At 43.5% G+C, this 27,722-nt stretch overlaps 1 protein-coding gene across 6 annotated transcripts in view; it reads left to right on the top strand.

Moving 5' to 3' along the window:
• LOC132820813 (NXPE family member 3-like) overlaps positions 1-27,722 on the top strand; it is a 43,471-nt gene extending 15,749 nt beyond the window's left edge. For all 6 annotated transcript variants that reach the window (XM_060833129.1, XM_060833132.1, XM_060833128.1 and 3 more), the window contains 4 exons: positions 8,471-9,258; positions 14,752-14,825; positions 22,112-22,321; positions 27,113-27,722. In XM_060833129.1, the coding sequence (XP_060689112.1) occupies positions 8,471-9,258; positions 14,752-14,825; positions 22,112-22,321; positions 27,113-27,657 (1,617 nt within the window). In that variant the 3' untranslated portion in view covers positions 27,658-27,722. The remainder of the gene's footprint in view (positions 1-8,470; positions 9,259-14,751; positions 14,826-22,111; positions 22,322-27,112) is intronic.

Here is a 27,722-nt window from a genome sequence, read left to right as displayed (position 1 = left end):
TTGGGGTTACAAATGCAGAAATTTATTTTGGCGTCTCTGATAAAGGTTTCTGCCAGTGACCACATAGTAAGTCCAATTTGGTGATGTAACTGGCTTGTCCAACTTTCTCGATACAGTCCTCCAATCTGGGTATTGGATATGAGTCTGATTTTGTAACAGCATTGAATTTCTGATAATCAACACAAATTCGTTGTGTCACATCTGGTTTGGGAACTAAGACAATCAGTGAACTCCATTCACTCCGGGTCGGTTCATTGATATCCTTGTTGGGCATGGCCACCACCTCCTTCTGAAGCTGTCTGGCTTTAAATCGATTAAGCCATTAGGTGTGTTGTTTTATCAGAACAGTATTCCCTCCATCTACTTCATGTACAATAGCATTAGTCCTCCCCATCTGATTCCTACAAATGTCTTTATACTGCAGTAACAAATCTTTCAACTGCATTCAGACAGATACTTGCATATCCCGCTCCTCTCAAGGGCCTCTTCATTTTTGAACATATTTTGACACATCTTAAAATCCACAACATCTGGATTTCATTCCTCACTCTGCGGGGCTGTAACTAACTCTTGTTTCTCCAATTCTTTCTCTCTAGGTTAATATGGTTTCAACACATTCACATGACATACCCAATACTAGTTTCTTCTATTTGGCATCTTTACTAAATAGTTCACCTGACTTAACTTTTTTTCAATTTGATAGGGACTACTAAACCTGGCTTTGAAGTGATGTCCTATCATTGGTAAGAGTCGTAACACATCATCCCCTCAGGAAAGCGTCCGAGTCTCAGTGTTTTGATCTGCCACCTGCTTCATTCTATGCTGTGCCCTCTTTAGCTAACTCACCTTCTCGATTTAATCTCTCCCTCACCTCTGGTACATAAGCTCAGTGTAAGATCTCTGTTTTTGGCCCTGTCAACTTTGCTTTAATTAATTTCAAAGGGCCTCTCACTTTATTTCCGAATATTAACTTGAAGTGAGTAAACTGAGTAGATTTGTATGGAGCATCTCTAATGGCACACAGCACAAATGGTATGCCTTTATCTCAATCGTTCAGGTAATGCTGACAGTATGCTGTCAACATGGTCTTCAAGTTCTGATACCACCTTTCCAAAGATCCATGAGATTCAGGATGATACGCGTTTGATTTAAAGTGCTCTATACCTACGGTATCCTTAAAAATGACACGACACCAGGTTATATTCCAACAGGTTTAATTGGAAGCTTTCGGAGCGTCGGTCCTTCATCAGGTGATAGTGGAGGGATCAATCCTAACACACAGAATTTATAGCAAAAATTTACAGTGTGATGTAACTAAAATTATACATTGAAAAATTGATTATCTGTTAAGCCTTTCACATGTGGAAGGCATCTTGACACCTATTGTACAAGGGGTCTCCAGCTTCTGTCGCAACACTACGGATTTCTTACAGAAACTCAGTACCCACGAACCAGTCAAACTGGGAACATTCCTCGTCACATTGGACGTTTCCGCACTCTACACCAGCATTCTCCACAATGATGGCATCGCGGCAACAGCCTCAGTACTCAACACCAACAACTGCCAATCTCCAAACACCATCCTACAACTCATCTGCTTTATCCTCGATCACAACCTCTTCACCTTCGACAACCAGTTCTTCATCCAGACACACGGAAAAGCCATGGAGATCAAATTTGGATGCCAGTATGCCAAAATTTTTATGCACAGGTTCGAACAAGACTTCTTCTCTATGCATGATCTCCAACCAACATTGTACGCCAGGTACATTGACGACATTTTCTTCCTTTGGACCCATGGTGAGGAGTCATTGATAAAACTACACAATGACATCAACAAGTTTCATCCCACCATCAAACTCACCATGGACTACTCTCGACTATCTGTCTCACTCTTGGTTACATGCGTCTCCATCAAGGATGGACACCTCAGCACCACACTCTACCGCAAACCCACAGATAACCTCACAATGCTACACTTCTCCAGCTTCCACCAAAAACATATGAAAACAGCCATCCCCTATGGATAGCCCTTACGCGTACACCGGATCTGCTCAGATGAGGAGGAACGTGACGGACACCTGGAAGTACTCGGCGATGCCCAAACTCATCAACCGCCAGTTCCGACGTGCCACAGCAAAGAACCGTCATGACCTCCTCAGGAGACAGACACGTGCTGCAACCGACAGGGTACCCTTCGTTGTTCAGTATTTCCCAGGAGCTGAAAAATTACGCCATGTACTTCGTGACCTGCAACACATTATCAATGAGGATGTGCACCTCACCAAGACCTTCCCCACACCTCCACTACTTGCCTTTAAACAGCCGCCAAACCTCAAAAAGATCATTGTTCATAGCAAGCTGCCCGGCTGTCAGGACAACTCCATACAACCCTATCACGGTAGGCGGTGCAAGATGTGTCAGAGTGTGGGCATAGATACCACCATTACGCTGGGGACACCTCCCATCTTGTACATGGCAGGTTCTCATGTGACTCAGCCAACGTTGTCTATCTTATACGTTGCAGGCAAGAATGCCTGGAGGCACGATACATTGGGGAAACCGAGCAAAGGCTACGATAACGTATGAATGGGCACTGCACAACAATCAACAGGCAGGAGGGTTCCCTCCCAGTTGGGGAACACTTCAGTGGTCCAGGACATTCGGTCTCGGACCTTCGGGTGACCATCCTCCAAGGTGGACTTCGGGAAGGCAGCAGAGAAAAGTGGCTGAGTAGAGGCTGATAGCTAAGTTCGGTACCCATAGGGAGGGCCTCAACCAGGAACTTGGGTTCATGTCACATTACAGGTGACCACCATTGCGCTATACACACTCACAGATACTCCTACACACACACACTCACACACACACAGGTACTCCTATACACGCATACACACGGACACACATACGCACAGACACGCACACAGACACCCACACACAGCCTTACAGACACACACACTCCCACACTCACACACACACACCCTCACAGACTTAAGACACTCTGCACTCACTACACACACACGTACACTTTCTCACACTCACAACCCCCAACCCCCAACCCAGACACACACACACACACACACAGACAAAGACCCACATGCACATATATATTTTGTGGGGAGAATTTGTACTTTCAGGGTTACATTGTACTTTGCTCAAAAACTGCATGCATCCATGTCGAACTCTGAGCTCAAAAACTGCATGAATTTATGTAAAACTCTGTAATCTCAATTTTTAGATTAGAATCAATCTAAACATCATGGCATAGACAGAGAACATAGGGGGGCAAAATCTACAACATATTGTCTAGCTATCACCATTGTTAACAGCTAACCCAAGAATGCAATGTTTTTAAAAAAAAGGTTTTGTCATTTACACATGAAAGAAGTGAAACTATCACTGTATTCTGACAGATGAAAGGCTTAACAGACAATCAATTTTTCAATGTATAATTTCAGTTACATCACACTGTAAATTTTTGCTATAAATCCTATGTGTTAGGGTTGAGCCCTCCACAATCACCTGATGAAGGAGTGTTGCTCCGAAAGCTAGTGTGCTTCCCATTAAACCTGTTTGACTATAACCTGGTGTTGTGTGATTTTTAACTTTGTACACCCTAGTCCAACACCAGCATTTCCAAATCATAAGCTATCCTTGACCTCCTTAAACAGCCAAGCAGTAAAATTTGACCCTTGGTCTAACTGAATCTCTCTGGGTAGCCCATACCACATGAAGAATGCTACTAACTCTTCTACCAAACTTTTTGCCTTAATACTCCTTAATGGAGTTGCCTCCAGAAATCTGGTAACACATTCACTATAGTTAGCAAGTTCTGGTTTCCACTTTTAGTTCTCAGGAGGGCACCGACACAATCAATCAACCGTAACCCACGTGAAAGGTTCTTCAGATTCAGGAATTAGTAACAAAGGTGCTGGTTTTATTATCCCCTGTGGCTGACAACCATTTGCCATGTATGACACACGGCAAAAGTTAACCACATCCTGGTGCCTTCCAGGCCAATACAAATGTTTTTGATACCTTAGCTTGAGTCTTTCGTACCCCTAGGTGACCTCCTACAGGCAGTTCATGTGCTACCCCTAACACCTCCTGTCTGTCATCTAGCGGCAACACAATCTGGTGCATTTCAGTCCATTTCTCCTCTGCACTAACCTGCTGTGGTTTTTGTTTGTGTCTTAAGATTCGATCTTTCAGATAATACCCCGCAGGAATATTCTCTGCCTCCTTTTCAGAGTACGCAGACACAGATTTATCTTTCATTGTCTTGTCTTGCTGTTGCAAGTCCCTTAGCCTTTCAGAACTAAACTCTTCTGTCTGACCCCTGTCCATTCAGGTTTTTCCTGCACATTAAGTCAAACAGGGTGTCCACTAACTGAACCTCAACTCCTTCATCTTTCTCTTTAGTTTTTGATTTGTACTGTGACTTATGATAGTGGGATCTAGTTACAACACAATTTGGGAAAATATCAGGATATTTCTGTTTTAACCCGTTGGTTTCTGGGTCTTCCTTGGGCTTCTCTATAACAAAGGGTGTCGCTCCCACCTTGGACCTTGCTAAATCATTTCCAAGAACAAACTGGATTCCTGGAACTGACATTCTGTCAATCACTCCCACTGTAACTTCCCCAATCTTGAGGTGTCACTCCAACCTGATCTTACATAGGGGAACGCTAAATTTTCTGTCCATAAATCCCACAAATTGACACACTCTCAGGTAACAGATCAGAAAGAGTGCAAATGCACTCATCTCATACTCTTAGATACTGGTTAGATCCTGTACCTCTCAAATTTATAACTTCTTGTCCTTCTCCCCCTGTTCTATCTGAGTAAACTTTACCCACAGAGGGAAATTCTTTATAGAAATCAGGCACTAACTCCGTACTCAGTCCCTGCCTAGGCTGTGCACTCTCCTGCAGCACTTCAGCACTTCTTAGGGTCTCCCTTACCAACTTCACAAATGCCACTGGCTTAGCTTCTTTTACCACATCTTTTCCCCCCATTGCCTTTCTTTAGTGTGTCCCATTTACCACAGCGGAAACACCTGACAATTTTCACCTCCTTTCCTCCCGTTTAGGCCTCTTTTTGAACCTGTGGCATGCACTTACCAGTGCTCTCTACTCTTGGCTTAGTTGGGTAGGATCTCCCCTTCTCTCAAATTTTAACCCTCACAGGACAAAATTCTGGTTGGAAGCTTGCCTTATGCACGAATATGTATTTAGCTGCTCATTCTTCTGCCCATCTCACTTCCTGAACTATCAGTTCTTCCATGTGAATTCTTATCATTTCTGGAAGTGAGTTTTTAAACACCAACAGCAGAATAATCTCTCCTAGAGCCTTATTGGTCTTATCTCTCTGTAAGGCCTACACCCATCTATCAAAATGGCTGTGTTTCATTTCTTCGAACTCAACGTAAGTCTGATCTGGTTCGTTCTTTATGTTTTGGAACCAGTGTCTATACGCTTGTGATGACAACTCATAAGCACTTAAAAAGCCAGTTTGACCTCTTAATAATCCCTTGACCGCTCATCTTACAGCTTGGCAAATACCTGACTAGCTCTGCCTGCCAGTTTACTCTGAACTAGCTATACCCATAAATCCTCAGACCACCCCATCTGCCAAGCCTTTTTTTTTCAAATGAAATAAAGAATGTTTTGATATCTTTCCTATCAAAATGTGGCAGAGTTTGGACATACTTGTATATGTCTCTACCTTGCCTTTTAATCTCCATCCTGTTAACTTGACTTTGCTAACTAAGGCAAAATCAATTTCAAACCCAGATATTGTATTCAGATGTAGAACCTTCTCTATAGATTCCTCTTGGTTGACGTTGGTGTTCTGCTGCACAGATTTCTTATGGACAGGTACCTTTCACAGAACTGTTCGGCTGGTAGTCAGTTTGTTGGCACTCATTGTGTTCTCCTCCTAACTGTTCAAAATGTCCAATTTTATATCCCAAAACATCGGATCATTTCATTGATTTGATGTCATCCCAAATAGTAAAATTCAAATTCAATTGGATTTTGGTATCTGGGGCATAATTTAAACTGATTGGCCGAATTTGAATTTGTTGCGTGGCAACACAACACCAGCTGTTTGTGTCAACCAAATGTTACATTTTTAAATCTTTCAGCACACTAGGTGCTTCTCTAAGTCGTTGTCAGCTTCCTCTCTGTCTTCAAAGTACAATACACACCTATACCTTCATTACACTTGTTAAGATTAAGCATGTTCACAGCCAATGTACAAACTTCCAGCAAAGCTTGTTGGTTAGTAATCAGAATGGAGGGACTGACAGATTATTTTAATTTCTTAACTCCAATATTCTGTGGCTAATATTATATCTCTTTCACTGTCACCCGATGACTGCACAAAGCCAATATTAAGCTTAGAACGTTCATACTCTGCATAGTTTAGCTTCATTGGGGAAAGCATTCTGTATTAGCTTCAAGCTCCCAGAATGCAAAGATATGAAGCCTTAATTTGGTGATTTGCCACAAATTCCACCTCAAATCAAGGGGACTGGATAATTTATCGAAATGCCTGCAAACAGCATCACCTATAGTGACTCAGGAGATCAAACGCTACTCCCTCATGTAAGCAATGATCTTAGAGAAACCCGAGCATTAGCAGCAGCAGGATATTTAAATCAGGTTGATGGCAAGAGGTCAGGATTTCTAAATGGCTGTGTTAATGGCTATCACCAGTATGGGTGCAGTCACACACACACATGCGAAACTCATTGTAAGAAATCCTCAGGATTCCCAAGCCTGTCGATCATTTACCATTGGCCAAGGAAATGCTGATGAATATTTGGTCTGAAATGAGGACCCAAACAGGTTTCATGCTGTTGTGAACTTCTCCTCTTGAATACTGTGCAGGGAACTAGTCACCTTATTGAAATAAATATGTCAGTGGTTGTAGACAGTTCAATGGATGTTCACTGGAGCTGGAAGGTGGGCTAGTTGTCCTCTAAGGAAAGGGTTGATAGGCTGCGTTTCTATCTGCTGGGGTTTTGAGGAGTAAGTGGTAACTTAACTGAAAGATATACAATTGTGAGGCATCTGGACAGGGTAGATCTGCCAAGATCTTATTGAATGATAGAGCAGTCTCGAGGGGCTGAGTGGTCTCCAACTATTCTAATTCTTCTGTTCATATGTAAATGACATGGAGGATGGGACCAAATGTATGATAGCTAAATTTAAAGATGGCACACTTAGGTGAGGAAATGGCTTGTGAAGAGAGCATAAACAAACTACAACTTAATGCAGAAAGGCTAGTTGACTGGGAAAGATCTAACAAATAGAGCACATTGTGGGAAAATGTAAAACTGACCATTTTGGAAGGAAGAATTAAATAGAAACTGATAAATTAAATGGAGTGAGTCATATAATAATAGAGATGTACAGCACACAAAAGACCCTTTGGTTCAAATCATTCATCCCAACCAGACATTTTAACCCAATCTACTCCCACTTGCCTCACATCCCTGTAAACCCTTCCTATTCATATACCCATCCAAATGCCTTTTAAAGGTTATAATTGAACCAGCCTCCACCACTTCCTCTGGCAGTTCATTCCATACTCAGATTACAGAGCTTAGAAACGCTCAGGGATCTGGATGTCCTAATGCATGATTCTCAAAAGATTAGTATGCAGACACAGCAATTGATGTGGAAGGATATTATTGTTTATGACTAGGAAATTGAATATGAAATCAGGAAGATCATGCTTCCGCTATACAGGGCATTGATGAGACCCCATATGGTGAGCTATGTAGAGTATCAGTCTCCTTATTTCACAAAGACATAAATTCTTTGAAAGTCGTTCAGGGGAGGTTTACAAGACTAAGTACTAAGGATAGATGGGTTATCTTATGAGGAATTGTTGAGCAGGCTAATCCTGTATTGTATTCCCAAGAGGCCATTATCACAGAGTTTATGTGATTGGAAGGTGTTGTGCAAGGGAGTTCTGGTTCCCAGCACCACTTTATTATCTTTATCATCCATCAATTTTGTGGCCCACGGCATGAGCAGAATGATCGATTATTGCAGTTCTACTGCTTTAGTCTCCTTTCCTCTTGACTGACTCTTTCTCTCTTTTTTCAGCCTTTCTTCAATGAAACAAACCTGTTCATTTTAAGTTAATTTCCTCTGACACTTGACAATTTCATATTCTCTGGTTCCGGTCTTCTCCTTTTCACTGTGAACACTAACATTTCCAAAGCTGTACCCTCACTAAGATCATCTTCATGTGCCTGTGCTTTCCTGAAGCAGTTAAAAATGACACAACACCAGGATATAGTCCAACAGGTTTAATTGGAAGCACACTAACTTTCGGAGCGACGCTCTTTCAGTTCTTCTTCTTTCTTGGCCAAATGTGGGAGTGTTTTGGAGAGTAAACCTTAAGTAAATCTCCAAAATTTGTTGTTTTAAAACATTGTAACTTTCCACAGCCTCATAACGAATCAATCTTGGGAACAGAGGCAAGTTGGAAGAGTTACCCATCTCCAAAATTCTATTCTACAACTGTACAACTAAAGGAAAAGGAAACATCTCTTTGGACGGACAGGCTATTGCAATGTGGCTACCTGAATCACAGCTTCACCCCTGAAGAAAGGTCAGAGGGGACGTTCCTTATGAAAATGATTGAATGGCCTGCACCCCCCAAATCTGCTGTGCCCTTTCAGAAAAGCAGCGACCCAGCACATGTTCACTTTGTAATTTTAAATTCAGCAAAGACTTTCTATGTGGGAGATCAGCTACAAGTGATGCTGCAGATGAGAGATTTTGAAGGTCACCCAAAGCGATATGGGGGTGACTATCTCCAAGCTCGGATCCACACCCCAGCTTTAAAGGCTGGTTCAGCAGGAACTGTTATAGACAACCAAAATGGAATTTACTATATCAATTTTACTTTATCTTGGCCGGGAAAAGTTGAAGTCTCTGTTTTACTGGTTCATCCCTGTGAAGGGATCCAAGCACTTAAAAGACTCCGCGAGGAACGGCCAGAGAGAGTATATTTTAAAAGTACCTTCAAATCAGGAGCTGTCTCCGAGACCACTGTGTGTAATCTTTGTTTGTCTCAATCTCATCCACTCTGTAACTTTACTGATATCAGGACTGGGGAGCCCTGGTTCTGTTACAAACCGAAGAAGCTTCCCTGCTCTGCTCGTATCAACCACGCAATGGGAGGTTATCAGCAGAAGCTTTTAATAGAAGAAGAAAGACATTTCTTCCAAAGGTATGTTACTGATTACATTCCTTTCGTTTATTCACCTCCTGAGTTGGGATTAAGGCACAAGTATATTGATCTGCAACGCTAATTCGGGTTTGTGTCTCCAGAAAAGCATGGACCCCGCAATGATGGCAACACTTGTAATAGCTGGCATAACATAAAAACTAGATCTAACATTGTACTAAGAGATTTTATTGGATGTTTATTATGGTTGCTGCTATATACATGTATGACAGTAATCGACACATCAGGATAGTATGAGCATGCTTTTTAAAGTTGTACTGTGTTTGAGCCATGAACCAGAACCAGATACATTTACCAGGTTCTTGTGACAGTGAACCTCAAGAGGCAATGTGTTGAAATTGAGCACCTCTGTGTTATACCCTTGTCTATTATTCAAACCCCCTTTTAGTGTGATTCCATGCTGAAATCTGGAAGCAATGCATTTGTTTTATCAAATCGCACCTATCATTTCTGAAATGTCCATTTAAAAATACAAACATTGAAATCTCTGGGTACAACTCAATTCCTGTTGGAGATGATTGTTAGACATTGAGTGGCAGATAATAGTTGCTAATTTGTCTTGAATCTGTGAGGGAGGACATTTCAAATAATATCGGTAAAATACAACCCAGCCAAATACGACCTCATCAATCTACTCCAGATCATCAGTAAAGTGATAGAAGGTATCATCAACAGTGCTATCATGCAGCACCGACTCAGCAATAACCTGCTCAGTGACACCCAGTTTGGGTTTTGTCAGGACCACTCAGCTCCTCATTACAGCCTTGGATTAAACATGGACAAAGGAGCTGAATTTCAGATGAGGTAAAAGTGGCAGCCCTTGACATCAAGGCTGCATTTGACTGAGTGTGGCATCAAAGAGCCCTAGAAAACCTAAAACTCAATGGGTATCAGGGGAAATTTCTGCACTGGTTGGAGTCATACCTGTAACATAGGAAGATGACCAGGTTGGTCAAGGTCAGTCATCTCAGCTCCAGAACATTTCTGCAGGAGTTCCTCAGGGTAGAGTCCTAGGTCCCTCTTCAACTGCTTCTTCAATGGCCATCCATCCATCATGAGGTCAGAATTGGATGTTTGCCAATGTTCAGCACCATTCAAGATTCCTCAGGTACTGAATCAGCCTATGTTCAAATGCAACAAGATCTGGGCAGTGTCCAGGACAATATCCACACAAATGCCATGCTATGACCATCTCCAATAAGAGATAATCTAGCCACCATTCCTTGATATTCAATGGTATTACCATCATTGAAAACCCCACTCTCAACATCCTGGCGGTTATCACTAAATAGAAACTCAAATGGACTCACTGTATAAATACATGGCGACAAAAGCAGATCAGAAACTAGGAATACTGTGGCAATCATCTCATCACCTGAGTCCCCACTTGCCTGGATGAGTGCGTCAACAACAACACTCTCAAAGATTCACACCATCCAAGACAAAGCAGCCCGCTTGATTGTTTGCACAACCACAGTCATCAAGACCCTCCACATCTGACATTCAGTAGCAGCTGTGTATACCATTGACATGATGTACTGCAGAAAATCATCAAAAATACTGAGACAGCACCTTCCAAACACATGGCTCTTCTGTCTAGAAGGGCAAGCACAGCAGATACATGGGAACACCACCAGCTGCAAGTGCCACCCCAACACCCCCAAATCAAGTTTCCATCCCGACTTCGAAATATATTGCTGATCCTTCACGGTCACTTGGTCAAAGTCCTGTAATTCCCTCCATAAGGTCATTATGGATCCACCTAAGCTCGTCACCACCTTCTGTCTGGAAACTAGGGACAGATAATTAATGCTGCCCAGTCAGAGAGGCCCACATCCCATGAATAATTAAAAGAAAAGTAATCCCAGACCATGCTCCAATACTGAAAATGTGTTGCTGGAAAAGTGCAGCAGGTCAGGCAGCATCCTAGGAGCCGGAGAATCGACGTTTCGGGCATGAGCCCTTCTTCATGCTTTTCCAGCAACACATTTTCAACTCTGATCTCCAGCATCTGCAGTCCTCACTTTCTCCATGCTCCAATATTTCCAGGACCTGTCCGAAAAACAACACACAGCACATACTTTAGAATTAATCCATTTTCAGTTTCCCAGATGCTGAAAATCGTGATTTCAGAGAGAAGGATAAAGTTAAAATTGGAAGATAGTAATATTTGAAAATCTTTTCTCTGATGGGAGATAAATACAATGGGTTGTTTTATTGTATATTTCAATATATACACACTGGACTCAATTTTTCAAGTTGAATCTATTGTCAAAATTCATGAATTCTAATTTTGTCTCAATATTTCATTAACTTTCTGGATATAATGTTTCAGTGTGCTATTCTTTCTCAACACTGATTTCTCCAGGAGTGATTGACCTGTAGCTGAGGTAGATATCCACATATGCCAGTCTCCCACCAGTACGATCATGAAGTAACATTTAAGTGCTCCACATCTTATTATTCAACTCTGGCTTTATCTAGCTTCCGAGCCATGTGTACATTCTGAAATCAGAGTGAGGAATCCTGACTGATTGGACCTTCTCTCGCTCTTTGGAACTGAGGTGAATAATAGCACACTCACCATCACTCCAGACCATCTAATGCAACACACACATTGTCATTGAATCTGAAACGTGTGACGAGGGTTTCTTGTTTGAGGCAGTACCAGGGAGTCCGGAGATTTCTTGATGTTAGGAACTTGCTTCCCACCCAATTCTAGTTTTATCTTGGGGAGGTGTGGAAAGCCTGGGGTTGGGTTTTTCACCTCTAACATCAGTGTGAAAGTGCAATCTACAGTGACAACAGAACGGATGCTAATGCAGAGGCATGTCTATCCCTGTTATAAGGCCCATCCCTGACATCATCTTTGTATCACAACAATGTAACATACTGTGAGTATAATGACTTTATTGATGGCATTACTGATGGTATTCTGGATGGTTGATAATATGTTGCCACTTGATATCTTAAAACTGGCTGAAAATACACGGTTTTTTTGGAGACCAACCTTCTCGCCACTCCCTGCAACTGGCTGTATTCTGAAAATGCAGCAGCTCATAGCATAGATCCAGGGTTGCAATCAGATCGCTACTCTACAGCCCCTCACATGACCTTGCAACTTCGACAGACGAGGCCAAACATTGAACAAACACCTGGCTTTTCTTGGCCTTTTGTCTCCCAAGTCTTATGCACTTCACACTTCTCAAGGAGAACTGGCCCTTTAGAACATTGCCTCACAATGTCAATGCATAGAGACTGGCACACACACACATACAAACAGAGCAATAGTGCAACCACCATGTCTGTGCACTGCAAACCCATCAACACCAAACCCTATCCTTCCTTCGATGCTGCCTGACCTGCTGTGCTATTCCAGCACCACATTCTCGACTCTGATCTCCAGCATCTGCAGTCCTCACCGTCTCCTTTCCTTTCATTATCATACATCTGCAGCAATGTAATGATACATGACACATGGTAAACAGACTTCCAGATGCATGTGTTGTATCTAATCCCAGTGCCTATATGGTGGAGTACAGCAAGTAGTTTGGAGAGCTGGGACTCTCAGAATTAATGCTTCAGTGATTTTGATTTGGATACTCTGGTGAATGCACTCAATGATAAGACAGACCTCCAATTGTTTTCTCAATGAGCATCCTTTTGTGCAGGTGGTTCACAGTGTATCACTGGTGGGGCTCATTTTGCAGTTCTCTCAGAGGTGTTAAAAGCCACCTCTTCAAAGTCTGCACCTTGTCACCATCTCCATGTCTGCAGGAAGGACTGGTAGAGTTGAGGCAGTCGAAAAGTGTGGCATTGGAAAAAGCACAGTGAGTCAGTCAGCAAAAGATGTTTTTCCATTGTTATTGGTCTACTTGTGAGATTGACAGAATGGTATCCCTTCCTGGTAATAAACCTGTCTGATCTCTCCTTGAAGTCAAGGTTTAGTGTGGTCAATGAGTTCACAGTTGGCTGGATGACTGATGTGGAATGATGTCAATGATGTGGATTCAATCCAAGCATTTTCTGTAGAATTTCATGAAGACCCATCTCTGTGCCTTGTCCTTAGTGTGGAGTGATGCCTCTTAAGCAGTTTCCACTTTCTAAAATAAAGAGATGCCTACTGTCCTCAATAGTCTACACTGATGTCACTCAACTTTTGGGGTATTGAGGGGCAGGGTCATGGGGAAAGTTGAGCGAGACGTTCTGAACCAAGGGAAGGGGATAAGGTTTCACTGATCATTGCCCACATCCATGCAGTCAATTGCCCACAACTGGGGACAAATGAAAGTCCTCCCAATCTGGCAGACAGGTCATTATGGTTACTCTGTCAGAACCACCCTGAATGTTCAGCTCATTGGAATGGTGGTGAGTTGAGGCCCTTAAGTGGCCATTAACTAACTTTTGTGCATTAATTGGTGGTGGGTCAGCCACAGAGCTTCCCCTTCTCACACCAGCACTTGATTGTAGTGGGATGGGGGCTAACCATCCCACCAGTGCTACCTCATCCAATTATTTCCTCATATTGCAACTGGACCAGCTGCCTCATCAAAATGGAAAATCTAGCCCAATAACTATGTTTCCCTCTCCACAAATGCTTCCTAAGCTGCTGAGTATTTCTAACATTGTCTGCCATTGTTTTGAGATTTGGTCATCTGTGCTGGATGGTCTGTCTAGTTGGGAGTTCAAACGACATAATCTTCTTTCATTGCAATGGAATTTGTATCTACATTTTTACAAAATTCACTCATTGAGCATGGCCATCAGTGGCTGGCCAGCGTTTATTCCCTGTCCCTAGCTGCCCTTGAGAAAATGATGGTGAGCAGCCTTCTTCAATACACTTGAATGGCTTGCTCGGAGATTTGAGAGTCTGGAGTCACATGCTGTAAGGGTGGCAGATTTATTTCTCTGAAGGGCATTACTGAGCAAGATGATTTTTTCCCCCACAATTTACAATGGTTCCATGCTAAACAGCAGATTCAGATATTTGTTAACTGAATTCAAATTCCACCAGCTGCTGTGGCAGGATTCAAGCACAGGTTAACTGAGTTTCTAGAATTATAGATTAGCGATTAATATCAATCGACCATCATCTCCCCTGATGAATTGCTCAAGATAGTTGCAGTGCCATGGGGTGGGGAAATGGATTTAAACAGTGCATCCAACTGAAGAGGGTTACATTTCCTTCTTTTGGTGACGTGTAAAGGAAACAAATGTGCAAGGTGGGAGATGAAGCTCAGCATCACAGCCAAGTGAGTTTCCCAGCCAGTAGGAAGAGGGAGGTGGGAACATCATCACAAACAAAAACAATAGACCTTGAATTTTGACATGTCACAGCTTGAACTGCCAGCACGGCTTGCTGATCTCCCACATGGTAAATGGATTCCTGTCCTGTGTAATTTATATTGATTACAATTCTGGTTGCAATTACTTCAGATAATAACTATAATAATGATAAAAAGAATGTATTTTCAGTGGCGTCAACGTCAAGAGGCCCATATTGCCCAATGGCCTGGGATATGTAACTGTGCAACCTTCACCTCATACAGGTAAGAGCAATATAAATGATAGTAATGACTGTTGGATCAGTTTATTTATCTATTATGGGGAGAGCAAGTAAGTAATCCTTTGCTGCAGATATTGTATCATACTCTGAAGGTTCAACTCACAAGAAAAGAGAAACCTATGAATGTGTTGGAACAATGAAGTATTTGTTCTCAATGACGTAGTTGAAGCCTCAGGCAGACTTTGGATGCATACCCCAGGAGATGGACCTGTTTCCACCTTCAGGGAAGTAATTGGATCTGAGGCCATCGTCAGTCATGATTTTATTGAATGACAGAACAAGGAGCCATCTGGTTCACTCCAGCCCTGAATGTGCTTTTAACCAGACTATATCAATGACTCTGTGTCTTTTAGCTTGAATTACAAAAGGGCACAGAATTAACTTTTCCAGTTCTGTTAAAAAGCAACACAGATAGCCTTGATTGACAACCAGATGTCTCAAAATGATTTGCAGCTAATGAAATATTTTGCAAGGTGGTCATCACTGTAATGCAACGTGTGAAAATGCAGCAGACAATTTAGTGCATCATAAAGAAATTAAATGCACTGAGCTAATACCCACAGAGCCTGTGCTACTACTGTTGATTGAAGGACAGTATTGACAGGAGGCCCAGGTAAACTCCTATGTCCTTCTACAAAGTAGTAAGGTGGGATCTTTTGTATTCACCTGGGAGGAAGGATAAAGCAATGTTTGGTTTATTACAGCTGAAAGGTGATACTTCCAGCAGTGCAGTACATCCCCTGCCAAGTCACTGTCCGAGTCTATCAACCTAGAATTATTTTTATCAGGTTTTTTTGGCAACCCACATACGTGTTTCACGAGACCATGTTATAGAGAGATACAGCACGGAAACAATCCAATCAATCCATGTTGAACATAATCCCCAACTAAACTAGTCCCAGCTGTCTTCTCCTCATCCATATCCCTTCAAACCATTCTTGTTATAGTTACCCAAGTGTCTATTAACCATTGCAATTGTGTCCATAACCACCAGTTTATTTCACATGTGAACCACCCTCTGTGTAAAACAGAATTTGCTCCTCGAGTCTTTTTAAAATATCTCTCCTCTCACTTTCAAAGTCTGTGCCCTAATCTTGAAATTTCCCATCCTCAGGAAAAGGCACCTATTATTAACCCTATCGATACCCCTCATGATATTTCAACTTCTGCAAGGTCACCTTTCAATCTCCTCTGCTCCAGTGAAAAAATCCTGGCTTATCCAAACTTTCTTTATAACTCAAACCTTTTAATTTTTCTGCATTGTATGTTCCTTTGACATCATGAAGTGCCTTTATGGTTTTCCTTCCCAACATTTCTGGGCCTTTGTCATTTTCCTTTTGCCTTGGTAACCAGAACTCAATTTAAAAATAACAAAAAGCCCACATCTTCCAATCTCGGTCAGAATCCTTATTTCTGACAAACCCAACATTCTCAGAGTTTTTTCAACTAAATTAAAGTTCAACACACAGAGACCATCGTCAGAGTGGATCATCACAGAAACTGTGCTCTTTACTGCAGTAGGTGTTGAACTCCAGTCAGTACCCACAGTTTAACAGACCCAGAACTAATTAGTCAGTGACTAAGAAAAGTGGGTGAAGGTTGTGAATTTTCAAAGGGAGTTGTGATAATTTATAGTTTGGTTAGGGTAGGCTAATTAAAAGCTTTGAATTAATCTCTGCAAACAGTTTAGATCATATGCTATAGGAGATGTTCAATCAGTTATTGAGTTAATGAATGAAATCAGACTTTATTCAGTGTAATAAAGTAAATTAGCATAATCAGCTAACAGCTATGTAAGGAACTAATAAAAGACAAAGAAGTTATACTTATCAGACACAGAAGACAACGTCAATACTGGCTTCAAATCCCAGTCAAAAAACAAGAACACACTTCCTCCCTCAATATCATTTAATCTGTCCATGAGTTTACATGTTTTCTCACTCTAAGATGATCGATTGTTTTAGAGTGTTTGTGGGAGGTGTGGTGGCTCAGTGCTGAGCACTGCTGCCTCACATCACCAGGAAACCAGGTTCGAATCCAGCCTCGGGCAACTGTCTGTGTGGAGTATGCACATTCTTCCCGTGCCTGCGTGGGTTTCCTCCAGTACTCTGGTTTCCTCCCACAATCCAAAAATGTGCAGGTTAGATGAATTGGCCGTGCTAAATTGGCAATAGTGTTAGGTGCATTAATTAGATTAGATTACTTACAGTGTGGAAACAGGCCCTTCGGCCCAACAAGTCCACACCAACCCTCCAAAGATCAACACAACCAGACCCATTTCCCTACTTTTACCTTTTCACCTAACACCAAAGGCAATTTATCATGATAAATTCAACTAATCTGCACATTTTTGGACTGTGGGAGGAAACCAGAGCACCCAGCAGAAACCCATGCAGACACAGCGAGAATATAGCTGAAAATGTGTTGCTGGTTAAAGCACAGCAGGCCAGGCAGCATCCAAGGAACAGGAAATTCGACGTTTCAGGCCAGAGCCCTTCATCAGGAATGAGGAGAATGTGCCAGGCAGGCTAAGATAAAAGGTAGGGAGGAGGGACTTGGGGGAGGGGCGATGGAGATGTGATAGGTGGAAGGAGGTCAAGGTGAGGGTGATAGGCCGGAGTGGGGTGGGGGCGGTGAGGTCAGGAAGAAGATTGCAGGTTAGGAGGGCGGTGCTGAGTTGAGGGAACCGACTGAGACAAGGTGGGGGGAGGGGAAATGAGGAAACTGAAGAAATCTGAGTTCATTCCTTGTGGTTGGAGGGTTCCCAGGCGGAAGATGAGGCGCTCCTCCTCCAGCCGTCGTGTTGTTATGTTCTGCCGATGGAGGAGTCCAAGGACCTGCATGTCCTCGGTGGAGTGGGAGGGAGAGTTAAAGTGTTGAGCCATGGGGTGGTTGGGTTGGTTGGTCCGGGCGTCCCAGAGGTGTACTCTGAAGCGTTCCACAAGTAGGCGTCCCGTCTCCCCAATGTAGAGGAGGCCACATCGGGTGCAGCGGATGCAATAGATGATGTGTGTGGAGGTGCAGGTGAACTTGTGGCGGATATGGAAGGATCCCTTGGGGCCTTGGAGGGTAGTGAGGGAGGAGGTGTGGGCGCAAGTTTTACATTTCCTGCGGTTGCAGGGGAAGGTGCCGGGAGTGGAGGTTGGGTTGGTGGGGGGTGTGGACCTGATGAGGGAGTCACGAAGGGAGTGGTCTTTGCGGAACGCTGATAGGGGAGGGGAGGGAAATATATCCCTGGTGGTGGGGTCCGTTTGGAGGTGGCGGAAATGACGGCGGATGATACGCTGTATGCGGAGGTTGGTGGGGTGGTAGGTGAGAACCAGTGGGGTTCTGTCTTGGTGGCAGTTGGAGGAGCGGGGCTCAAGGGCGGAGGAGCGGGAAGTGGAGGAGATGCGGTGGAGGGCATCGTCGATCACGTCTGGGGGGAATCTGCAGTCCTTGAAGAAGGAGGCCATCTGGGCTGTACGGTATTGGAACTGGTCCTCCTGGGAGCAGATGCGGCGGAGACGAAAGAATTGGGAATATGGGATGAAGTTTTTACAGGGGGCAGGGTGGGAGGAGGTGTAGTCCAGGTAGCTGTGGGAGTCAGTCGGTTTATAGTAGATGTCTGTGTTGAGTCGGTCGCCCGAGATAGAAATGGAAAGGTCTAGGAAGGGGAGGGAGGAGTCTGAGACAGTCCAGGTGAATTTGAGGTCGGGATGGAAGATGTTGGTAAAGTTGATGAACTGTTCAACCTCCTCGTGGGAGCACGAGGCAGCGCCGATACAGTCATCGATGTAGCGGAGGAAAAGGTGGGGGGTGGTGCCAGTGTAGTTGCGGAAGATGGACTGTTCCACATATCCTACGAAGAGACAGGCATAGCTGGGGCCCATGCGGGTGCCCATGGCAACTCCTTTAGTTTGGAGGAAGTGGGAGGATTGAAAAGAGAAGTTATTCAGGGTGAGGACCAGTTCAGTCAGTCGAAGGAGGGTGTCAGTGGAAGGGTACTGGTTGGTGCAGCGGGAAAGGAAGAAGCGGAGGGCTTTGAGTCCTTCGTGATGGGGGATGGAGGTGTACAGGGACTGGATGTCCATCGTGAAGATAAGGCGTTGGGGACCGGGGAAGCGAAAATCATGGAGGAGGTGGAGGGCATGAGTGGTATCCCGAACGTAGGTGGAGAGTTCTTGGACTAAAGGGGACAGAACCCTGTCGAGGTACGCGGAGGTGAGTTTGGTGGGGCAGGAGCAGGCTGAGCCAATGAGTCAGCCGGGGCAGTCAGATTTGTGGATTTTGGGCAGAAGGTAGAAACGGGCGGTGCGGGGTTGTGGGACAATGAGGTTGGAGGCAGTGGATGGAAGATCCCCTGAGGTGATGAGGTTATTGATGGTCTGGGAGATGATGGTTTGGTAGTGGGAGGTGGGGTCATGGTCAAGGAGGCGATAAGAGGAGGCGTCCGCGAGCTGGCGTTTGGCCTCAGCGGTATAAAAGTCGGTGCGCCAAACTACCACCGCGCCTCCCTTGTCTGCCGGTTTGATGGTGAGGTTGGGGTTGGAGCGGAGGGAGTGGAGGGCTGCACGTTCTGAGGGTGAGAGGTTGGAGTGGGTGAGAGGGGTGGACAGGTTGAGTCGGTTGATGTCGTGGCGGCAGTTGGCTATAAATAGATCGAGGGCGGGTAAGAGGCCAGCACTGGGTGTCCAGGTGGATGGGGTGTGTTGGAGGCGGGAGAAGGGGTCGTCAGAGGGTGGGCGGGAGTCTTGGTTGTAAAAGTAGGCACGGAGGCGAAGGCGGCGGAAGAATTGTTCAATATCTCGCCGCGTGTTGAACTCATTGATCTGAGGGTGTAGGGGAATGAAGGTGAGGCCTCTGCTGAGGACTGATCTTTCATCCTCAGAGAGGGGGAGGTCTGGAGGGATGGTGAAGATCCGGCAAGGTTGGGAGCTAGGACCTGGTGTGGGACTGGAGCTGGGGGTGGGGGCGGGGTTAGAGGCGGGGACAGAGATCGACGTAGGGGCGGGTTTAGACGTGGTGACGTTGCTCGGTGTCGGGGCGGGGTCAAGCGTGGGGGCGTGGTCATGTGTCGTGACAGAAGAAAGCGTGGGGGCGGGGTTACGTGTGGTGGCGAAAGTCGGTGTGGGGGCGGGGTTATGCGTGGTGACGAAGGTTTGCGTGAGGGCGGGGACGCCCGGACCAACCAACCCAACCACCCTGTGGCTCAACACTTTAAGTCTCCCTCCCACTCCACCGAGGACATGCAGGTCCTTGGACTCCTCCATCGGCAGAACATAACAACACGACGGCTGGAGGAGGAGTGCCTCATCTTCCGCCTGGGAACCCTCCAACCACAAGGAATGAACTCAGATTTCTTCAGTTTCCTCATTTCCCCTCCCCCCACCTTGTCTCAGTCGGTTCCCTCAACTCAGCACCGCCCTCCTAACCTGCAATCTTCTTCCTGACCTCTCCGTCCCCACCCCACTCCAACCTATCACCCTCACCTTGACCTCCTTCCACCAATCACATCACCATCGCCCCTCCCCCAAGTCCCTCCTCCCTACCTTTTATCTTAGCCTGCCTGGCACATTCTCCTCATTCCTGATGAAGGGCTCTGGCCCGAAACGTCGAATTTCCTGTTCCTTGGATGCTGGCTAACCTGCTGTGCTTTAACCAGCAACACATTTTCAGCTCTGATCTCCAGCATCTGCAGACCTCACTTTTTACAGCGAGAATATGCAAACTCCACACAAACAGTTGCCTGAGGCGGGAATTGAACCCAGATCTCTGGTGCTGTGAGGTAGTAGTGCTAACCACTTTGCCACTGTGCCACCCATTAGGTGTAAATGTGTGGAATGGGTCAGGGTGGGTTATTCTTTGGAGTATCGGTGGGGACTTGTTGGCGAAAGGGCATGTTTCCACACTGTAGGGAATCTAATCTAATCATTTGTTATGGACCAGGCCAGACTCTCTTAGAATATTTTAAGAAGGTAGTCTAGACTCTAACTGTTTCGTATTTGAATGGCAGATGTGTAGTGGATAAGCCAGGAGTGATGCAGCTGTTCAAACCACTTGGTTATAAGCAAAACAGAATTTATTTAGACATGAAGAAAACAAACCAGAATTTAAAATAATCCAGCAACTGGAAAACTCAACCGACTCAATACAGCAACTTAACTGAGGAACTATTCCAATTCCCGGAACACCTCACAAACACACCCCTAGGCAATAGATATATTCAAACACATAGAGTCATAGAGATGTACAGAGAATTAATAATTAAAATGAATAATCATGTAACTTTTATTCACTTTGGATTCTTCATTACTTATCCATTACTTGCCGACTAATTCACAAGGTTCTTCTAATTTGTCATTTGTTGCTGGTCAATGATTATTAATATCTCTAGTTTGACAGTGTCCTATGCAAATTAAGTGAAGTAATCCAAACGTATTTTGCATCAGTACAAAATCTTCTCCTTTCATATTAGTCAAATATATGTATTTATAAAATTCCTCGAGGAGTGGTCAATTTAATAAATTAAATCAGAAAGCAAAATCTGCAAGCCCGCTCTACAACAAGTGGCTGTGTGAAAGAGCAAGGTGCCAGATGGGTGAGGGAACAGATTGTCATGTGGGGGAGGGGGTAACATATCAAGGGATATCAAATCTTGGGTTGGAGTGGGTATTGAGTCTTGAGAGTGAGGGGCAGGAGCAGTTGCCTGAGCTTGGCAGGGAAGAAGTTGGCAACTGTCAGGTTGTGTGGCGAAACAAGAGCAGTCTGGGGTGGGGGTGTTCTCGATGGGGATTATTGTGTTGGATGTCCAGGGTAGAGTGGGCCAGTATGAATGTTTGTGAACCAATCTAAATGATTGACCAAGAGTTATGGGAGATTTCAATCCTCTAACTTTTCATGACAAACATTTAAGGTTAAACAAAGCCATCTGAAGTTTCCAACTCTGAATTAGAGTCAGGACCCATCAGAAATTTCAACTTTCCATGAGATTCCCACATGGTCAGTGCGTTTGGATGTCTGAGAAATGCATCTTTCTGAGTTCATTCAGACTCTCACTGTCTGCTCACTGGAAGATCTGTGCCAGTGAGTTTTTGGCCCATTGTGGCTATTTAACTTTACGGTTTTACTTTACTTTGTCACACTTTGTTGATAATAAAAAAACTTTATTTTGCGATTCACTATTGCCCCTGAAACTATGGTGAGCCAACTGAAAAAAATTTGGAATGACCTCCACCTCAGATGCAGAGCATTTTGTTTGGGTTGCAATTCATGTGCTTTTCTTTTCAGGCATAAATCTTGGAGGATGTGTCTCCAGCAAGCCCTTGCTTTCACCGGCTGGATTTTATTATCAGGACCAGTGGATGTCAAGAAACTGTAATGTTCGACGCTTCAACACTCCTGCAAATATTACAAACTGTCTCCGTGGGAAAAAAGTTCACATTTTTGGAGATTCCACTATACGTCAGTGGTTTGAATATTTGACAGAATTTGTACCAGGTGATGTTTATCCATATTTCTCATGGATTTTGATATAATTTGCTTTATGTGTTACATATAATCATCTTTTTTTAATTCCTAGGCATTTATACTTTCTTCAACATTTGTAAAGTCAGTCAGTATTTCGACACAGCACACTTTAAACTGCAGTGAAGCAACTTACATTTGTATATCATCTTTATTGTAATAAATTGTTCTGAAGTAGTACAAAATTAAGAGAGTAATAAAGCAAAATTAGATGTCATGCTCCATCAACGGATATCAAGATAGATGGTCAAACAAGGCAAGGGTGAGGGGTATCTCAAAGGAAGAAAATGAGGTCAAGTGTCAGAGATGCTTACAGATTGAATTCCCGATCATAGGTGACTAAAGCCCTGACCATCAATGGTGTAGTGATTAAATCTGGGACTGTTCTAGCACCCTATGGTGATAGGAGTACAGCCGTCTCAGTGCTGGGGTGATAAGAGATAAGTTATGATGAGATGTAGATGACAGTTTTAAAATCAAGTTTTCACTTGAACATGGGCCATTGCAGGTGCATAGATGAGATCGGTGAATAGGATTTGCAGCAAATAAAGTCAAAGGCAGAACGAAATTTCACTATGAATGGGGTTTGTGGGAATAAATTTGAATGATCTTGAGTCAAGGTCACTATAGCATTAATGAGGGTCTCGAGAGGAGCTGAGCTGAGGCAGTGGCGATGTCAGAAAAGTAGAAGAGATAGAAACAGGAAGAGGCCATTTGGCCCCTTGACCCTGCCTTGTCACACAATAGGATCAAGGCAAATCTGTCACAGGCCTCATCCCCTCTCTTGTGCCAGCTCCTCATAGCCCTCAACTCCTGAATGTTTCCAAAATCTATCCACCTCCACAGTAAAAGCTTTCAGTAGTACTGGATGATAGCTAATTCCAAACATTGCCTACTCTCTGGGAGAAATTCTTTTGCACCTTTTCTCTCCCTGCCTCCTTATTCTGTAGCAATGTTCCCGAGTTCAAGATTCCCCCACGAATGGACACACCTTCACATCATCTACCCTCTCAAGCCCCAACAGAATCGTGCATGTTTCAATAAGACTGCTCCTCATTCTTCTGAACTCAAATGAATGAACGCCTAACTGGCCATTCTTGATGTGTTAACCTCTTCCCCGCAGGACTCAGTCGAGTGGATGTCTTTTTGACTGTCTCCAATGCCAGTACATCCATTTTTAAAAGCAGGAAGCAGAATGATACATACTACTCCAGGCACATCCTCATCAACACTGTATACTGTAAAAAGACTAATTTTAAATTTCGAACCCCCCACATCACAGGTCACAATTCCATGAGCTTTCTTAATACAGACTGAACTTGCATTAAAAGACCTTGTATTTCATGCACAAGAACATCCAGATACTCCTGAGTTGTGCATTTTTCGGTTCTCTCTCCATTTAACAATATGTCTGCCTTTTGATTCTTCCTATCAAAGTGCATGACATTGCACTTTACTGGATTCAACACAATCTATCAACCTTTGCTCACTCACTCAACCTGAATTCAGAAAAGACGTTTGTAATATTTTACACTGATTCTCATATCAGCAGTCAGGGAAATAATGGAGAATATTTGGAAGGAAAGAATTAATCTACACGTAGAAGGGCAAGGTTTGATCAGGGAGAGTTGGTATGACTTTGTCAGAGGGAGGTCACGCCTAACAACGTTGATTGAAGTTTTCAAGGTGATGATCAGGTGTGTAGTGGAGGGTAATGCAGTTCATGTAGTTTATATGGATTTCAGCAAAGCTTTTGAAAAGATCCCACATGGGAGACTTAGAAAGAAGTTAAAAGCACTTTATATTCAGGTTAACTTGGCCCGTCAGATCAAAAATTATGTTTGGGTAATGTTTATACAGAAATCCTAACTATTCCTTCATCACCAACAAATATATTCTTGAAATGGGTTCATGAAAGGGATTCAGGTTACCTTGGCAAGTTGGATTAAATATTGGACCTGAGTGTGAATGACAAAGAATTGAATTGCAGGTGCAGCAGGAAAATTAGAAGGCGATTGGAACATTGTCCTTCAGTACTAGAGGGTTTGAGTTTAAAAATGGGAGTTTATGTTGGAGCTGTATGACGTGCTGTTGAGACCACACCTGGAGTTATGTGTGCAGTTCTGGTCTCCTTATTTGAGAAATGATGTACATGTACTGGATGGGTTGCAGAGGAGGTTCACATGGTTGATTCCAGAGTTGAGAGGATTTGCTTATGAGGAGAGATGGACTAGAACGGGACTATACCCATTGGAATTTAGAAGAATGAGAGGGGATCTTATAGAAACATAGAACATTGTGAAGGGAATAGATAAGATAGAAGCAGGGAGGTTGTTTCTGCTGGTGGGTGAAACTAGAACTAGGAGCATAGCCACAAAATAAAGGGGAGCAGATTTAGGACTGAGTGAGGAGGAATGTCTTCACCCAAAGGGTGGTGAATCTGTGGAATTTCCTGTTCAGTGAAGCAGCTGAGGCTACCTCGTTTAATGTTTTTTCGGCAAAGTGATAGTTTTTGAATAATAAAGGAGTTAGAGGTTATGTGAACAGGTGGGTAAGTGGAAGTGAGTCCACATAAAGATCACAATACCATAAAACATAGGAGCAGAAAGTAGGCCATTCAGCCCATCGAGTCTGCTCCACCATTTAGCCATGGCTGGTAGGTTTCTCTGCTACATTCTCCCACTTTCTCGCGATAACCCTTGATGCCCTTGATACTCAAGAACCGAACGAAGTCAGCCATAATCACATTGCATGGCGGAGTAGGCTCAAGGGGCCAAATGGACTACTCTTGCTCCAATTCCTGATAGTTATGTAAGAAAATAAAACTATCTCATTGCACAGACTCTGACTTCTTGTGCATCACCATTTCGCTTTTGCTGCACCAATTGTCTAGTGCATTTGGCCTTGAATTCTGGAAGTTACAATTTCACCCCCTCTGTCTTTCTTCATCCTTTTTTACCTTTGCAGAGTCCTTCCCACTTCTTTGACTCAGTATTTGATCATCATCATTATAGCTCAGAACCAGCAACCAGCAGCAGTTGCCAAACAGCCTCCACATGAAGACACACAGCTATACGTCCCCTCAGTCTGCAGACGACATTCACTGGGCCCAGAGTCGATTCTCCTTATGGACACTTCATCCAGATGAATGGAGCACAGTGCCAACACCATTCTTTGACTGTAAATTGGTTGTTGCTTGAAAAGCATGCAGCATCTGTTTAGTCCCTGAAACCAATGCAGTTTTTCTGTTTTTTTTCTTTCTTCCTCTTTCCTGTTGTTTTAGAAAAGGTTCACACTAACAGCTATTTGAAGTTGCTTTGACATTTGATGCTCCCACATTCAGCATTGACTCAATGTTATACTGCAGTGGGTATTAGGGAAAGAATATTGGCATTAAGGAAGGGAAACCTCTTGTTTCCTTCTTGTAGCTGCAGACACAAGGACAGTCAATCAGACAGATGGCGATTTATAAACCAAAAAAAATGTGGACGCTGCAAATCAGACAGAAAACCAAAAATTGCCAGAAAAGCTCAGCAGGTCTGGCAGCATCTGTGGAGAGAAATCAGAATTAGCATTTCGGGTTGAATGACCCTTCTTCGGGACAATGGATTCTGAGGAAGGATGACTTCAAAAACAAAATGCCAACACAGATGATAATTCAAAGTGCCAATTTATTTGCGAATTGACATTCTGTTTCCACTGAGATATTGCCCATGCTACCTGTTTGCCCTCACATTCTTTACTTTTCCATTTCCTCCCACTATGCCAACTATAAGGGACTCCTCGATGCTGGCAGTGTGTGACGTGGCACACACCTGGTGTTTCAATGTGTTGTCAGCAACAGGAAACCTGAAGGTCCAGGCAGTGGTGAGCATGCCCTCTGCTGGTAATTCAAACTAGCTCAAGGGTGGCACCAAGTAAAGTTGTGTGTATATAGTAAGGTGAGAAGTGAGGAATTGCATGAGATAACTCGCAGAGCTCATGGAGAGAATGAAACTATCTGAAGTTTACCTTTGGCAAAATTGAGCACTTAGTCTTCAATTTTAACATAATTTGAGGTACACTGCTTTATTCTGTCATTTATTTCTGGCTTGTTACTACTTCAGAACAATAAAAACGAGACATTATTGTTGCATTACAAAATTGTTTATTCTGTACATGATAGTACAAAATTGCATTTCGACCTATCAGTCCTTTTAATGAATATAACGCAAACAGCTCCTCAAAATGCTCAAGTTAAACTAAGACTGACTGTGTGGGCCCACTTACAAATGCCTCATTCTGAAGAAGGTTCTGAAAATCTAGTCCCATCCACAACACCCTCCCATGTTATGCACCCTCTTGCTTGCTTATCATCAACAGAATCCACTGCCTTGTGTGTCTCTGAATCTGTTAACTTACACAACTGCTGAGGCTGAATACTTTTTAACCTTGCTCTTTATATACTTACCTGACTGCTTTCTTCTCTAACTGTTGGTTATCATCTCAATTGCTTAACTGCCCAAGAACTCACCCACCTACTTCCCTGAGTGTTTCCTGGGGCATCGACTGGCCTACTGATCCGAATTATTTAATCTGGCTGCTCACTTGCCTTTTCTGACTTTCCGTTGTTGTATGAAACTGATGGTCCCGCAGTAAAGTAGGATAAGAGCTGAGAGCATCCCCAAATTAAAGCACTAATGTTCTGAGTGATTTGTCTATTTTGGTCTGTTCATAATGATCAATGGAATGATAAGTTATGTGTAATTCCATCTTCTGTTTTAGGTCTGAGGAAGTTTGATCTTGGCAATTCTAGGAAGACGGGGCCACATCTCGCTTTGGATATAGACAACAAGATCAAGGTGGAATACTATGCTCATGGCTCACCGATCCGAATCTCGCCCATTTCAAATCAGGACCTGCCATTCATCGCAAATAAACTGGATGAGATTAAAGGTGGAAAGAACACTGTTATAGCCTTCACCATTTGGTGTCATTTCAACACTTTCCCAGTTGAACCATACATCCGCAGGCTCCAGAACATCCGCAGGTCAATTCTACAATTGCTGGAAAGGAGCCCAGATACACTGGTTGTAATAAAGACTGCCAATGTCCAGGCCCTTCCGCGGGAGGTCAGTCTCTACAACAGTGACTGGTATTCTTATCAACTTGACTTAGTGATGAGAAAGATGTTTGAGGGCATCGACGTGGCATTTGTGGATGCCTGGGAGATGACAATAGCACATCACTTACCTCATGAATTACATCCCAAAAGAATCATTATAAAAAATGAAGTAGATGTATTTCTTTCATATGTGTGTCCTTTATGAAAAGGTGAAGCACTGTTTTTTAGCTTGAAAATGGCAGCCATGAGATTTATGTTGTATGACAAAAT

This window comes from Hemiscyllium ocellatum, chromosome 12 (assembly GCF_020745735.1).
Source record: "Hemiscyllium ocellatum isolate sHemOce1 chromosome 12, sHemOce1.pat.X.cur, whole genome shotgun sequence".
NCBI classification, from domain to species: Eukaryota; Metazoa; Chordata; class Chondrichthyes; order Orectolobiformes; family Hemiscylliidae; genus Hemiscyllium; species Hemiscyllium ocellatum.
Note: the sequence above shows the minus strand (reverse complement) of the source record. Positions and strands in the feature narration are given on the sequence as shown.